Source organism: Harpia harpyja, chromosome Z (assembly GCF_026419915.1).
Source record: "Harpia harpyja isolate bHarHar1 chromosome Z, bHarHar1 primary haplotype, whole genome shotgun sequence".
Taxonomy (NCBI): Eukaryota; Metazoa; Chordata; class Aves; order Accipitriformes; family Accipitridae; genus Harpia; species Harpia harpyja.
The window spans coordinates 37,567,410-37,583,393 of record NC_068969.1 but is presented as its reverse complement, the minus strand read 5'-3'; the positions used below and the strand labels follow the sequence as shown (position 1 = coordinate 37,583,393).

Sequence of the window (15,984 nt, the reverse complement as noted above, 5' to 3'; positions counted from 1 at the left end):
GATTGTTCTAGGTCCCATCCAACTGAAATAGTTCCGTTCTGTTCTGTTCTGTTCTGTTCTATTCTGTTCTGTTCTATTCTGTTCCATTCTATTCTACTCTGTTCTGTTCTGCTCCAATCTGTTGCAACATGTACGTTGTGGAGCTCTCTCCAAGCACAGTACCTTCAGTGAACAACAGGGAAATTGAGAAATTTAAATATATTCTTTTGTTTCTGAGTTAAAAATACAACGTAGGAAACACTTTTTAAAATCACTTACATCTCGGTTTCAATTCCACCGTCGTTATCATTACTGGCTGCTTTTAGGATGAAGAGTTAAGGCATCACTTTGTATTGCAGGCAAAATATTAATCCCACCCCTGCTTTTGTGAAATTTGTAGTATCAAATGCATTAGTGTTTAGAAGTGGCTTCTGTTTCTTTCGTATAACAAATGAAACCTATAGGGAATCCTAATAGAGATTATTTATTATCTATTAGCTGATTGACTGATTGGGCAATATGACCTGTTTCCTCATGGCTTCCTCACAAGAGAAGGCCTTGTTTCCGTTCACTGAACAAACGCAAGATGGAAAGGATTGGGGCCTTAAACATTTTCCGTGGACTTGATGAATCTTGGTAGTTTACTCCCAAAGAAACACCTAGCAGAATTGCCACTCTTCATTTTAGTTAGTTGGGACACAACTACACAGCTTGGTAAGAAAGGGTACTGACGTAGCCGTCGTGTAGTCGTATGCCGTTTACGTAGAAAACTGATTTTGCATTTAACAGTGCTACTGCTGAAAGGCAGCTTCAGACAAATTTTGTCACATGACAGCTAACCATATGTTTTGTAGGGAGGCTGCAGTAAACAGTATGAAATAGTAAAATATTGCCTTCCACATGAGAGAGAGAGACACTTCCTAACTACTTCACACACCAAAGGATTTTGTTCATCAAACCAGTCCTTGTGTTTCTGTAAAGAGTGAAGGAGAAACTGTTTAAATGCCTCATATTTTGACATTCTAGTTGGCATATATTTAGCTTTTTCTTTTTCTTTTTCTTTTCTTTTCTTTTTTTGGTTTTTTTTGACATGATAAAGTACCATTACAAAAGGAAAACAAATCCATGTGGAAAAATCCTTGGACTTCTGAAAAGAAACTTTGAATAGGGTATCAAACTCTTTTGACTCTCAAAGTCCAATTTGTTAATTGCTGGTTTTTTCCTAAGATACAAACAGTTTTTTCACAATATGCATTATATTGATGTCTCAGAGACGTTTCGTAACTGATCGGTTTGTTCTGTCCTCTGCTGTCATTTCTAAGTTTAGATTCCTCAACTTAGAGCAGAATTTTTTCTCTGAATTATTTTACACGTTGGTCTACTCAGTCCATTTTCTATTCCCCTGGTCCTCAAAGCCATGCAATTCTTCCGGTACTTTATTCCAAAACTGTCTTTGAGAGGGTGGATGGTCCATTGTGACATCACTGTGTGGTGGAGGGTGATATCACCTGGTGGTGGACTGTGACGTCAGCGAGCGATGGACTGCGACCTCGCGTCCCTCGCTGCTTATCTTCGGGCGCCGGCAGAGCCTGGGCCAGTCTGGCTCGTGCCTGGACTCCTGCCGAGCGTGCCTGCAAGGTCTGGAGGGTCGAGCGAGGCTTCTCCTGGTGCTGGGTGGTGCTTTGGGGGCTGCCGTCGGCAGCTCTCGCTGCCCGTCCCGGAGCCATCCCCTGTGTTTCCCCGGCCCTGCCAGGTTCAGGCGGCCGGGCACCGCGAGGCAAGCTTACAGCAGCGGAGGTGAGCTGTGCGGGGAAGCGTCCCCCTGGGGTGGCTGTGGGGCGGGCGATGGGGCTCGGGGAGCCGGGAGGGTGTCCTTCTCGAGGGGCCTGGGCATTCCTTCCTCCCCTCCCCTCCCTTCCCGGGACAGCGAGCGACCATGGCCTCTCTCCCTTTTGCAGCGCGCGACACCCTTTGGCAGTGCCGGCGCCAGCGAAGGGGAGCAGCTCCTCATCCTCAGCCATCCCCAACCTGCTGCGGAGCACGAACATGGCCACGGAAACAGAGTGGAGCTGCCCCATCTGCCGCGATGCTCGAGATGACGTCTCTTACGCGATGCCCTGTCGCCACCAGTTCTGCCTGGGCTGCATCCTGCGTTGGACAGAGGTGAAACCAGAGTGCCCACTCTGCAGAAGACCAGTAGAGAATGTCAGGTTTTCTGTGCTGGGAGAAGACGACTATCTGCAGTGTGTCGTCGCACACCCCGAAGAGTCGCCAGATGATAGCAGCCAGGCAGGCAGCGCTCCCAGCCCCGTGCCCGAAAACAGCCCCCACCACCCTGCGGCGTCCCCTGCATCATCTCCGCAGTGGATACCGTCCCCAGCTGAGCCGGGGGCTGCAGAGCCAGAGGACGTGGGTGGCCTCCTGCCTGTGGTCTGGGCGTATCTTTTCCAAAGACGACAGCATCTCCTCGATCCCGTGCTGCCCTGGCTGCGCCAGGAGCTGGAGGCAATATATGGGGGCCGGTGGTGGGAGGCAAAGACTGCAGAGAGCAGCATCCTGCACGCCCTGTGCGTCCACGGTCCGGATGAAGAGGTCATGCTCCAGATGCTGGAGCCTCTCCTTGGGCACTATACAACATTAGTGGTGTATGGCATCATGCATATCATTGAGTGTCAGTGCAGCGAGGAGGCCTGGAGGCTGCTGTGCCCCCATGCTGCTGGGGAGGAAGGCAACAGCCCTGCGGCCAGCTCCGGCTCCTCCAGCTCCGGCTCCTCCAGCTCCAGCTCCTCCAGCTCCAGCTGCACCGGCTCCCAGGAGGGGACTCCCACCCCTCACCCGAGCTCCTCCAGCGGCCCGTCAGGGGCAGAGCAGGAGCAGCCCCAGGAGCAGCCGGGGCAGGAGGCGGCGGCAGGTCCCTCTGCCCAGGGCTGCAGCCGCAGCCCCTCCGCTCCCGGCCGGGGCAGGGACCGCTCGCCCGGGGGGCCCCGGCGCCCCGCAAAGAGGAGGGCCCCCAGCCCCCAGGACTCTCCCCGGCCCTGCAAGAGGCCGCCTCGCCGGCGGCACTAGCAGGGCCCCAGCAAGAGTTTCTTCACAGAAAAGGAAATAAATGCCTATTTCCCTGGCACTCGGGGTCTCTGGGTGCTGCTTTCTGCCCCTTCTCCTGCTGCCTCTTCCCTTCCCCCCCCCGCGCCCCACCGTGGGTGGCACCAGCCTGCTGGCGGGCACGGCCATGTGCCCCCGGAGCCCCGGGGCCACGAAACCCCAGCAAATCCTGCTGCAGCTGCAGCGCAGCAGATGCCGAGGGCAGAGCGGGCGGGAGGGGAAGCTGGTTTCGTCGCAGGCCTGACGGGGACCGGACTGGGCGTCAGCCCCGGTCTCTGTTGGCAGCCCCCGGTGTCCCCGCCCGGTCCCAGTGCTGTGAGGGGCATCCCGAGCTCTGCCCGGCTGGAAGGAGCATCCTCGGAGCCCTGGACCGCGCTGCGGGCTGTCGGTGTGGGGACAGCCAGGAGGGGTCCCCCCACCCCGGGTGTGCCTGAGGGGCCGGGCAGGGGCTTCCTCTCCCAGCGGGGCGCAGCCTGGCTGGAGCACTCCCACCGCGGGCAGGAGGGCTGTGCAGACGCGGGGGGGGGGGGGGGCTGACAGAGCTCTTCTCCGGGGGCAGCTTGCCAGCATGAAGCCAGAATTCTTGTGGGGAAGAAGATCCTTGTGTCTCGTTTTGCAAGCTGAGCTTCCTATCCCCTTTCGAATCCATTCAGTCCGGCCCCTTGTCAACCTCTCTGTCCCGTGACGGGAATTCATCCGCCCTTTCAAAGCAGCTTTGCTTGAGAGAGAAGAGGTCTGGCTTGCGGCGCGTTGTTGCGCTGCAGTCCTTAGGAAATCACTTGCTGCGGTCCTTACCCACCTTCCTGTCAGACAATTGCAGGTGAAAGACCGAAACTTTGGCAGCTGTGAAGGTGGCCCGACGAGAAGGCAGTTAGGGGCAAAATAATGGAAATTATTACTGTGTTGGCAGGCCTGGTACCAGGTGGGCGAAACAAGGACCCTAAAACATCTGACAATAGCTCAGCTGGCAATCAGGGAGGGCAAAGTGCAATAAAGGAAGAGGTAGAAACATCAAAGGAAGGAAAGGACTACCTACAGACGCTGAAAGTAGCACAGAAAAGAGTAAACGGATAAAACAATGAAAAAATAAGTGTAGGCTGATATTTAAAACAAAAAAATCTCCCGAGCTTGCGTTCCGTTATTGTCAATAAAAGGAGTTGGGATGAGCTATGACCTTGCCACCTCCAGCGCTCCTCTCAGCACCCCACAGAGTGTGACAAAGCAGGACCCTCTCCAAGGTGGGTAGAGGTTTGTCCTGCTGGCGGTGGCTGTGCCTGTGCCCGGGGGTTCGTGTACGTGCGTGCAGAGCTCAGTTTCGGTCGTCTTTGGAAGCAGTGAAGAAGCCAGGTGTGGAAGGGAGTGACCGGCCAAGGAACAGGCTGAATAATCCCCTGAGTTCCCCCGTTTCGAAGGCTTCTCGTGTTCAACAGCCGCTGACAGCACCGCTTCTTCAGCGCTCCCATCTGGCGTGCTGGTGTCTTGGAGGAGCAAGCGTCGGAGCCATGTTCCCGGCCGCAGACGGCCTGTGGGTTTGTGACGGTGTAATTGTGGAGAGCTGTCACAAGAGGGTGCAGAGAGCTGGTCTTCCTACTGCTGGCTTCAGCAGCTGCCTGTTACAGGGCACTAGCAATGACAGCAGCGTGCTCCCTTGTCTGATGGCTTCTCTGCCCGAAAACAGCGTTCTGAACACTACTTTATAACACGGATTCCTTCCTCCTTGGGCTGTGCCTTGGCAGTCAGAGGAGCCCAGCTACTTTCACAGGAGGCGTGAGAACACAGACCCGTAGGCAGAATGTGCCTGTCCGTAGACCTGGTCCCAGCACGGGCGGTGCAGAGCAGCAGTTCCCGGGGTGAGCGGGTGTTTACCCCCTGCGACATGCTTTGTCAGCTTTCTGCCTGTGCCTCTGAGACACTTTGGTTTAGGAGAGGGGCGACCTGAAACCAAGAGGCAGGGATTGGTTCTGACAGAGGAAAGACTTTCTTAACGTCACCCTCTAGTTACACACGAACCCATCCTCGCCCTCCCGCGGGGCCCTGAACTGCGTGGGAAACAACTTCTTGCTGTGTTTTCGGGAATGCAGGAACGACTGGTCTCAGCATAGGCGAGACCTGAGAGTCAGAGCTTCTTCCATAGCTCTCTTGATTCCGCGTTGCCAGCTGAGGACTGGATGGATGCTCCGGCTTCAACGTCTCTGTTTTGCACCCCAAAATTACACACCAAACAGGGGATCTCGAAACACCCTGCTGCTGAGGACACTCCTTCAGTTTCTCCCATCTTGGCCACAACCAGCGTCTCCCCTCTAGAGCAGCACTCACAACAGGGGCACAAACTCAGAAAGCACTGGCATCACCAGGTGGCGGCATCAATCACCCCCCATTTCCAGGCTGCAGGGCGGCGGCACTGTGTCCGTACTCTAAGTCCTTGCCAAGACTCCTCCAGCTCACGGCGGGTGCCTTTGCCAAACCATCGCTGCCTCAGTGGCCATCAGCTGCACAGCGGAAAAAACAAGAACGGGAACCACCGTGCTGCATCCCGCAGCTCTGGTTTCCCAGAAAAACATCAAAGCTTGCTGGAAAAACAGCGAGCGAAGACTCTTCCAGGATAAAATGCAAAATTATGCATTTCATAAGCACCGTATTTCGGGTAAGAGGGGAGTGGGAGAAGCAGAAAAGTTCCGGCAACAGCAAAATATTCCAAAGAATATTAGCTGTGAACACTATTTAATTCTACAAAGTCAAAATTAATTTTTTTTGTCAGTATGAAATGAGGAGTGAGAACATGTTCACCAAAAAGACTGTGGTGGGTTAACCCTGGCCAGGTGCCCACCAAAGCCGTTCTATCGCTCCCCCCCCGCCTCAGCTGGACAGGGGAGAGAAAATGTAACTAAGGGCTCGTGGGTCGAGATAAGGACAGGGAGAGATCACTCAACCAATTACCACCACGGGCAGAACAGACTCAACCTGGGGAAAATTAACTTCATTTATTGCCAGTCATCAACCAGAGCACGGCAAGGAGGAATAAAACCGAATCTTAAAACACCTTCCCCCACCCCTCCCTCCTTCCTGGGCACAGCTTCACTCCCAGATTCTCTACCTACACCCGCCCAGCGGCGCAGGGGGACGGGGAATGGGGGTTACGGTCAGTTCATCACACGTTGTCTCTGCCACTTCATCTTCTTCAGGGGCAGGACTCCTCACACTCTTCCCCTGCTCCAGCACGGGGTCCCTCCCACGGGAGACAGTTCACGAATTTCTCTGGCGTGGGTCCTTCCCACGGGCTGCAGTTCTTCACAAACTGCTGCGGCGTGGGTCCCTTCCATGGGCTGCAGGCCCTCAGGCACAGACTGCTCCAGCATGGGTCCCCCGCGGGGTCACGAGTCCTGCCAGCAAACCTGCTCCAGCGTGGGCTCCTCTCTCCACGGGTCCGCAGGTCCTGCCAGGAGCCTGCTCCAGCGTGGGCTTCCCACGGGGTCACAGCCTCCCTCCGGCATCCCCCTGCTCCGGCGTGGGGTCCTCCCTGGGCTGCAGGTGGATATCTGCTCCACTGTGAACCTCCGTGGGCTGCAGGGGGACAGCCTGCCTCACCATGATCTTCCCCACGGGCTGCAGGGGAATCTCTGCTCAGGCGCCTGGAGCACCTCCTCCCCCTCCTTCTTCACTGACCTGGGGGTCTGCAGGGTTGTCTCTCTCACATGTTCTCACTCCTCTCTCCGGCTGCCGTTTCTGTGCCCCCTGCAACTTTTTTCCCCTTCTTAAATGTGTTATCACAGAGGCGCTACCACTATCGCTGATGGGCTCGGCCTTGGCCAGCAGCGGGTCCGTCTTAGAGCCGGCTGGCCTTGGCTCTGTCAGACATAGGGGAAGCTTCTAGCAGCTTCTCACAGAAGCCACCCCTGTAACTCCCCTGCTACCAAAACCTTGCCACACCAACCCAATACACTCATCCATCTAAAGTGGATCTTTTCATAAGATTTGTCTTATAGACAGTGGTGATGCTAGGGCAGTACGCTCCAGCTAGGCCCACACTAACATTTCAGAAGATCACGTCTCGAGAAACGGTTTCCGCACGCCCGTGCCTTTCTCTCGGTTGCACAGCAGAGGGAAGCACGAGGCCCACGGCGCAATGAACATGCCCTTCCCTCGTCCTTGGGAAACCACTGCGAAAACAGAAAAGAGATCCGTTTATTAAGGACAGAACATTCTTCCACCGTACCACGTAGAGCCCATGAAAAGGGGCGGCAAAATCACTATGTGAGGCAGAACATCTGTGTCCTTAAGGCATGGCAAATTTGAATCACTGGCAGTTAGTAAGGTTGTTGGGGTTTGGTTTGTTTTTTTTTTTTTTTTTGTCCCTGTAGCACTGTGTCTTAGGTGAGAGTTTAACTGCGTGTCGCATGACTGATCTGACGCTGAGAGAGAATAGCCGGGAAAGGAGTTTTGGTCTGCAGTAATTTCTTCCTTCACTCCCATGCTGTTAGGATTTCCTCACGTCTCACTGCTGAGGAAACCGGTAATTACAAGCTTGCCCGAATTCATCTGTACAAAGCCACTGAATGCAGTCTTTTATACATAGGAAACTAGTAGATAAACTCCGCTATCTGCAGATGTCGCTAACGTGACAGTAATCCTTGGAGTATTCCAAGAGGAATAATTCCCACAGGAGTAATCCTCGGGCAGTTTTCCATTCCTCATACTGGAAGAAAAGTTTATGCTTGGAGTATTGTCACAGTGCAAAAATTATATAAAAGTTCAGGAAGATGATTTCTTGTACCAAAATGGAAGCTCCTTCTTCTTAGCATGATATATTAGTCACGACATCAGCTGAGACACGTACAGTGAGGTAATCCTTATTTCAAAGAACAAAGCCGAAACTAGTAAGAACAGCCAGGAGAAACAGAATAAACGTGACGGAAGTAGGACTAAGAAGAGCTTTTCTGACAGGAACAATTTTTTTGCGTCCAAAAGTATTCCCATCCAAAATCACCATCAGAAGTTAAAACATGAAGAAATACTTGTAAGATGAAAATACGGTGAAGTAGACTCACCCCGGCATAAACAAGGAAGCTAATTCTGAACATTTCACTTCAATGTTAGCCGTTACAAGTTTTTGTTACAGATCCACTTCACCGTACCTGTAACAACATTTCTGAAGGAAAAAGGTATTCCATTTGAAAATGTCTGAGCAAGATACTTCAGCAATTTCAAATTCTGATTACTATTTTTAAGCAGCAAGTGTATTAAAGTCGACTCTCTTACGAAAACTTTTAGTTGCAATGAGTCAAGAATGACCACTGAGTAACTAAAACCAATGACCAGAACCCATCTCCAAATTCCTGTTTCCTTACACGAAATGATCCCTCATTAATCTTCAATGTGAAAAATTGCAATAATGCAATCTCTTATTACCTGCGTATGAGAATTAGCCTTTATGGTTCTACTGCAGGCTCCACTGGCAGACCAGCCCCTTGGACCGAGACACGGGTGGGTGTCAGGAGCGCAGAGCTCAGCCCGAAGACTCTCAGTCCCAGCTCCAGCCGGAATAAATGACTTAGGAGCAGCTGTGAGTCCGGGATACTTGGGGCCACGGGGCTCCCCGACCTGCCAGGTCTGCAGGGACGGGACGGTCGGTCCAACACAGCACATGAAGGCGCCTGGCCCTGGAGCTCAGCGCTGGCAGGGGACCCGCATCGCCCCTCGGCATGCTCGGGGGCTGGACACCAGCTGCATGGGGGACAAGGACAGCTCCTGGCAAAGGGGATATCCTGCTCCGCACCCACAGGGGCGAAGACCCACGGCAGGGAGTGCCCCTGGGGACACCGAATAACCTTCACGATGAAAAGCACCTTTCTCATGATAAATCACAATTTTTCTTGTCACATACACACTATCGTAAATACAACCCTTGGTAAACCAGTACAACTGGTAGAGGGGCAGCGCTGAGCCGGGTCCGCGGGGCTCGCCAGGGTGCTGGCAGTGTCAGCAATGCTCTGCACAGAGAGAGCCATGGGAGCCCCAAGGCTGCCCCAACCCTGCCGCCCCGAGTGCTGCACCAGGAGCTTCAAGTGCTGTTGTTCCTTTTTACGGATTTATCGTATTCCCTGTTGCTCAGCTGAGCAGGATCCCTCCAAGGACGCAAAGTCCTCTCCTGTGGCTCCCCTACCACATCCCGGGGTCTTCAGCCTGGGCAAACACACCGCAGAAGTTGTGATGGGACCCTCTCCACGTTACCCGGGATGGTGGGTGAGGGTCATCCCCCCGCCTGCACATGCTTTGTGATTGTCGGTGTGAAATTCCCTGCACAGTAATCTCAGGTGCTAGTGGTCTAATTTAAACACGGTATTTCTTATGAATGGAAAATAAAAGGAGGAGGTAAGATCAAAACAGTCTGTACTTTGTGTCTGTTCGTACATCTGGCTGGAGTTAAGCTAGGAAGGTATGCTGGGTTTAGTTCCAGTCTATAAAAATACCTTACATTTTAATACATTTTTCCTTTGGCACCTCTTTGGTCTTTTTCCAACCCTGCAAAGTGCAGTCCCAGCCAGACAGCAAATCACAGACGATAGAAAGAAACGGCTGCATATTTTTTTCCTGCCTCCTGTCATTTTTATACCTAGACACCAATAAATAGGCATGTTCACAAGTGGGCACAGGCTTCTGTTCTGAAGGAGATATATGCTTCTGCAGAAACTTTTTTCTTTTCCCCATCCTTCCCAGAAAAAGAAGAATTAGAAAATCCAGACCCCAGCTTGGAAGTTAAAACAAGACAGATGTGCTTTTTCCTTCTACATTTTCCCACATGACTCCTTGAGGATTTTTTGTTCTCACAAGGCTACCAACATTGACCTGAAAAGTTGCTAGGTGCTTTGAATGAACCATGTAACGGGAAACATTGAGCTTTTAGAAGCATTTGTAAAGCCTCATCTTTAACCAGTATGCATCCCCAGGTTGCATTCACTGACTTAAGGAGATGTTACAGGCTATGTCACTCCCAGCACTCGACAGAGAATTAACTTCTATTTTATATTTGCAGTACAATTGGTTACACACGCTCTCGCAGCTGCTGCCTAATGTATTCCAATTTGAGGGTGAGATTCTGCTCGAATGTATTCTGAGTGGTATCCTAACAAAACAGCATCTCTCAAATAACAGATAAACTTTGTGAGTGAATGCATGTTTGCCATGGCTGGCTGAAAACCAGCATCCCTTGTTAGCACTGCAGAGCCAGCACTGTTTTGGCAGGCTGCACAGGAGGCCCCCACTTCTCCTGCCTCCCTCAGAAAGGGGCTGACTAAGTCCAGTGCCGGGGACCTCAGCTGGGGCAGTCCTGGATGGGTGGAGCACCGTTACCTGTGGCAGGATACGGCGATGGAAAACCCATCCTTGAGATCCTAGAACCAGTCCTGGGATTTAGCTAGTGGGACTAACATTTGTGAAAAAGAAAACAAATGCCTATTTGCAAACTCCGAGTAGATGGAGGGAAACCTCTGAGACCCTGAGTTATTCCACGGTCGGATCCTGGCCACACCTGGGGTGTCACACTCAGCCAAGGAGGGCTGGTACGGGGTACTTGTGCGGAAAACAGCAAAGGCTTCTGTGGTTCACTTAGGTACCCTGTTCCGACAGCACGGAAAGGGGCAGGTGAAGGGCAGCCTGCTCTTCCCACATGAGTAGTATGACGTAGCTACTTTTAAAACAGAAGACATCCCTTTGGACCTCTGTCACATGACTGTTGATCTTGTTACATGGGATACCCCCTTGTTTTCCATGGTGGTGAACTTCTTAAGTGGTCTGTATAAAGGTCCTTTACTTTGTATTGCCCTTCTTCTGACCTGCCATTCCAGAACATTCCTAGCCCTGAAAAACAAAACAAAACAAAAAACCAAATAATAAAACCCCCAGCCGACCATGTTTCCTGGGATGTGTCTCCGAGGAAATGAGCTATTTAATTACACGTGTGAAGAGAAGGAAAAAAGAAAGAAGGAGGCTAATACATAGACAAAACCACAGAGGACACATGCTCTATCAGGGCTGGGCTCGCAGTATTTGATGAGTGATTTACCTGGCTTAGCAAATTCAGAAAGGCGCTGTGGGGCAAAGGCTTCAGCCACGCTTTCAAGGGAAAAACTGACAAAATGTCATGCAGCACAGAAATGTCATTTCTAAAGCACGTAGACAAGCAAAACCTTGTGTTTCCACTGTTCAGAGCTGGTATGTGCCTTCAGGTGTATCCTCAGGTGCATCCGGCAGTGGTTCTACTCCCCCCGCACACGTGTACCTGCAGAGAAAGCTGGTCCGAACTTGCACCACTGAGATGAACAGCACTCAGCCTGCTGGTATGGGCAGTGTCAAGGTCAGAGCTACCCTCAGTTTTATTGCTCGCTTTGCCCTAGGAGCGGTCGATACACGCTGAGTATCCCTCACGCCCCGCTGCAGCACGCAGTCTTCTCCCCAGCTAGCGAGCAACTCCGCAGCCCTGCGAGAGGCCGGGAGAGCAGAGCGCGGCCGGGCAACGGCGGAGCGGAAACACGGCGCCCGCCTCCGCCGACAACCGCCGCTCCTGCCGGCGGGAACCACCGCCCCGTCCCCGCTCGCGGGGCCGGGGCGGCCCGCACCTTCCCGCCGCGCACACGGTCGGACGCCGCCACCGGCCGCCCCGGCAGCCAGCCGGGGCGAGGGGAAGGCGCGCCCCCCCCCCCTCCCGCGGACCGCGACCCAGGCGCCGGCGAGGCGCCAGCCCGCACAGCTCCGCCGAGGTCGGGAGCGGAGCCGGCGGCCGGGGACCCCCTTCCCGGGGGAGCTCCCCGCGGGGAAGGGGCGCGCCCGCAGCACCCCGGCGGGGCGAGGGGCCGCCCGGCGCCTCCTCGCGGGAGCAGTGCCCCTCCGAACACCGACCTCCGAGCGCGCCCCTCGCCTCGGCGGGCCGCCCCGCGGCCTCCGCTCGCCACGCGGCGACCGGCGAGCCCGCGCCGGCCCCGCACGGCCCGCCGGCCCCCCGGGCGCTGCCCCCGCTCGGCTGCCGGGGCGCCCCGGGGGTGCCGCAGGGCCAGAAGGCGAGCCCGCGGGGGCAGAAGGAAGGCGAGCCCGCGGGCTCCCGCGTCCCGGCCCGCTGCGCCCGCGGCAGCAGCGGGAGCGCGGCCGCGTCGCCCCGGCCCCCGCAGCCCGGCCGCCCCCAGGGCCGCGCCGGGCTCCGGCCGCCTCCCCGAGCCCGCTCCGCCCCCCCTAGCCCCGGCACACGGGCCCGGGCCGGGGGCACCTCTGGCCGCGGGCGCCCGCGGGGCCGGCCCCCCCCCACCCCGCGGGGCCGCCCACCCCGGCCCCCCGCCCCCCGCCCGGCCCGGCTCACCCCGCGGTGCGGCGCGGCAGCCCCGCTACGGGCGGCGGTCTCCATGCGGGCGGGCGGGCAGCGCCCGCCGGCCGGGCATCGTGGTCCGCCCTCCCTCCTCGGCGCGGCGGAGAGGGGCGGGGGCCGGGGACGCCCTCCCCCGTCCTGCTTCGTCTCTCTTCGCCCCCTCCCGCCACCCCCTCCTTCTCCCGCGCGATGCCCGGAGGATCACCGCCGCGGCTCCTTCCCCATCGCCCGCCTCTCCTCCTCTGCCTCCCCCTCCGCCGGACCCGGCTCTCAGCCCCCCGCCCCGGCTGCGGAGCGGAGGGAGGGGACAGGCGCCGGCCGGGGAGGGGCGGGCGGGCGGAGCGGAGCGGCGGGGCGGGGCTGGGCGGGGCGGGAGCGGGATCCCCCCGGGCACCGCCACGGCCCCCCCCGCCCGGCCCGGCGCTGCCCCGGCCCCGGCCCCGGCCCCGGCCCCGGCGCCCTCCTTTGTGCCGGAGCCGCCGGTCCCCGGCGCTTTTCCCGCTCCCACACGCCGCGGGGGCGGGGAGCAACACGCCCCCCGCCGCCCCGGGGACATTTCCACCCGAAATTCGGCAACTGCCAGGCAGAGGCTGGCCGCCGTCCGGCAGCCCCCCCTCTTGCTCTTCCTCCCCCGGCCCCCGCTGTGGGGAGCTGCAGCTCCAGTGCCTGCTTGGCCCAGCATCACCACAGGCTCGACGGCACACACCCCCAGCCCCCGCCCCCGCCCCCCCCCCCCCAAAAAAAAAAGGGAGCGGGGAGAGGAGGATGAACCCAGGGAACAAAGCGAACACACAGAGGGATGAGATCGGGGGGCCCCGTAACAGCGTTGGTGCCCCTAAGCCCGGGGATGCTCTGGGTCAGAGGACCCTCGCAGCCTGGAGCACCGGCCGTGGCAAGGGCAGCAGGGTGGGATCCAGGCCCTGGTCCCGGCCCTGGCAGCGCTGGCTGCCTCCGTCCCCCCTTGCCCCATCGTGCTCGCGCAGGGCACCGGGCAGGACTGCTGACCAAGACCGCTGCGCAGCCCTGGGGGCCCGGACTCAAACACGGTCCGTTGCCCCATCCGCCCGAGCCGGGGCTGCCGGGCCACTCTGAACTCACGGCACCCGACTTAGCCTGTCCTCAACAACCTGCCGCTCGCCAGCTCAGTGAGAACACCAAGAGAGCAGCTTGCGCTTCCTCTGCGTTAGGAAACTCTGCCAGGTTTGCCTCCGAGCCACAGATGTGTTATCAGAAGTGAGAATGGTACCGCCCCGGCTATAGGCAAGCCAAATTCCTGGCTGGCAGGGCAAAGAAAAGGTGACCCAGGAGTTGTCCTGCTGCGAACGACCGAGCGCAGAGTCCTGGCTTCCCACAAGTGTGTCAAGTGCTCTTGCCAATATGCCTTAACTGTAACACGGGAAAAAAGGGCGACCGCGAGCTAGAGTGAACCACGCGCACAAAATTCCTCTCTGTGGAGCAATGGAGCATCACGCCTCAGTTGCCAAGGTAGCTGCAGAAGCGTTTCTGGGTACTTCATTACCCCCCCATTTCACAGACGGGGAGCACGGTGCCACACAGCAGTGAGGTGACTTGCCCGAGCTCGCCAGAAAGCCCAGACCGTTTGCATCTCACCGGCACGCACCACGGGCCGCGCAGACTGAGGAGCCCAAGCAGACCGGCAGTGTAAAGTTATCCGCTTAAGGCTGAGAAGCGTTAAGTCTTGTCTGCTGCAATGCAGAGGAAAGCATTTGTCTACCCAGAGCCCTCTTCCTTTGTAAGACGTCGGGAGCACCGGCACAGCCCACTGAAGCCGTCTCAGCTGTGGCAGGGAGGTACTCCTGCTCTTTGAAGCAGTGCGACAGCATGGGCAGCATTGGTCTGATCATACCCAAAGCCTGATACTCACCCAAAAGGTCGATCAAGTTAAGTTAATTCGAAGAACGACTGCTTGGACACTGACACGAAAACGTCGTCTTTGCCGCTTCACATCCCTGCAGTTTCATTGTTTCTGTCTCGTCTCTCCGTGAGTGGCATTCATCTACTGTCCTTGGCGGACGTGGAGGAGGCGGAGGGAAACTGGAACATTGACATGCCTTCCTGCTGTTGCCCCACCTTGCACCATCAGCAAGCCTAGCAGAAGCAGAGCAGGAAGGCAGGATTTGTCTTTCCTCCTGCTTTTTGGTCATACGGATTTCTCACCTGCTTGTCATTTCAGGGAAGCTCGGCAGGGCATGAGGTTTTCTTTCCTAGCGTGGGCGTTGCGTGGCTTGCGTGGAGCTACAGCAGTAGCAACAAAGGGCTATTTTTAGCCTCAAGTAGGCCAGGCAGTTCCAGAAGACACATTAATAGGAGGAACATTTGAGAACAAAACAAGCAAACAAAGGAGAAAACAAACTGAGAAATGTAAACGAGAATCACCTTTTAGCAGAAGCCCTCGCTGAACGGTAGACGTGTAGAAACTGCGTCCTGCACCTCAGGGGACATGAGCCCACCCCCCGAAACCCAAGCAAATGCAACCTCTCAACAGTATGTGTTGCCTTCAGAACAATCAAAGTGTCTTGGTTTAGCGCCGTACATCTGGAATGGGATTTTTCGAGATGCCCGATTCAGCAGTTTTCAGCATGCATTCATTTCCCCAAAAAAGCATACCTAGCCTGGTGACTTAAATAGAAATCAATCGCCGCCTTAGAGTTCGGTGCACGTCTGTGTTTTGAATCAGAGTCTAGCTGGCACCCAAAGTGCGTTGAAACTGGTTGCCCAACTTGCTGGGAGAATGCCTGCCCATGTTTGTTAGTGAAATCCTGTGGGCAAGGTGCTGCTCCCGACGTGCAGCTCTCTGCAGTAGGCAGGAAAAAGAGGTAAGGATAGGCACTATAGAAGAAAGAGTCATTTTTTACTCCCGAAAGCAAGAAATTTTAGATTTCAATCAATGGGAATGCGGTCGGGGGCATGGATATCTGCCAGCTCTTTCATCTAGTATTGGCATTGGAAGACTAGATTGCAATGATTCAGCAGTCTGTAAATCTTCACGGAAGAATGAGTGTAACGACATGCACCACAACCGCATGTGCACCTCCCACACGGACTCACATAGCTGGTTTCTACTGGGTTTTTTTAGCTCCTGGTAGCAGTTTCTCCTCTTTCCAGAAGAAGTCCCAATAAGACACCTCGTGTTCTGACTCTTCTGAAGGCATGAGTCGTTCCCCCGAAGCTTATTGCAGGACACATTCAAAGCTGTTTGCTTGCCTGAGTGTTTGGGTAGATCCAATCCAGAAATCCAGAACAATCTGTGTCACCGGAAGCTTTTAAGAGCTGAGCACGTGTGGCACAACTTGCAGGCTGGAAGCAGTTTCCCCTTCATACAGAGTGTCACAATGAAACTTCATGCCGCTGTCAGGAGAGATATGCCTACCAAAGTCCTACAATCATATGTTACTCCATCACGTCTTGTAGCAGGATGCTCATAGTGACAACAAAAGTGTTTTGCTATGTTTAGCGTGCATTTGCTTGCTGTTGATTTCATGAGATGATTTCCTCAAAAAGAAGAAAGAATCAGCACTTTTCGCTTCATTCCT

The 15,984-nt window shown here is 55.4% G+C and overlaps 1 protein-coding gene across 1 annotated transcript; it reads right to left on the bottom strand.

Moving 5' to 3' along the window:
- Window positions 1-6,622: 6,622 nt before the first annotated feature.
- LOC128136649 (translation initiation factor IF-2-like) lies at window positions 6,623-13,490 on the bottom strand. The gene is made up of 4 exons (XM_052776569.1): window positions 13,396-13,490; window positions 12,425-12,853; window positions 10,889-10,935; window positions 6,623-7,238 (listed from the first exon to the last, which is right to left on the bottom strand). The coding sequence occupies exons 1-4, from the start codon at window positions 13,488-13,490 to the stop codon at window positions 7,123-7,125; spliced, it is 687 nt and encodes a 228-aa protein (XP_052632529.1). The 3' UTR covers window positions 6,623-7,122.
- Window positions 13,491-15,984: the final 2,494 nt, after the last annotated feature.

Coding starts and splice junctions, on each gene's coding strand:
- LOC128136649 (XM_052776569.1), bottom strand. CDS start 13,490: ATGGGGCAACGGACCGTGTTTGAGTCCGGGCCCCCAGGGCTGCGCAGC. Junction 12,854..13,395: donor CCCTGCGCGAGCACGATGGG/GCAAGGGGGGAC, acceptor GGGCCGGGGCAG/CGCCGGGCCGGGCGGGGGGG. Junction 7,239..10,888: donor CAGAAGAAGGGCAATACAAA/GTAAAGGACCTT, acceptor CTGTTTTCGCAG/TGGTTTCCCAAGGACGAGGG.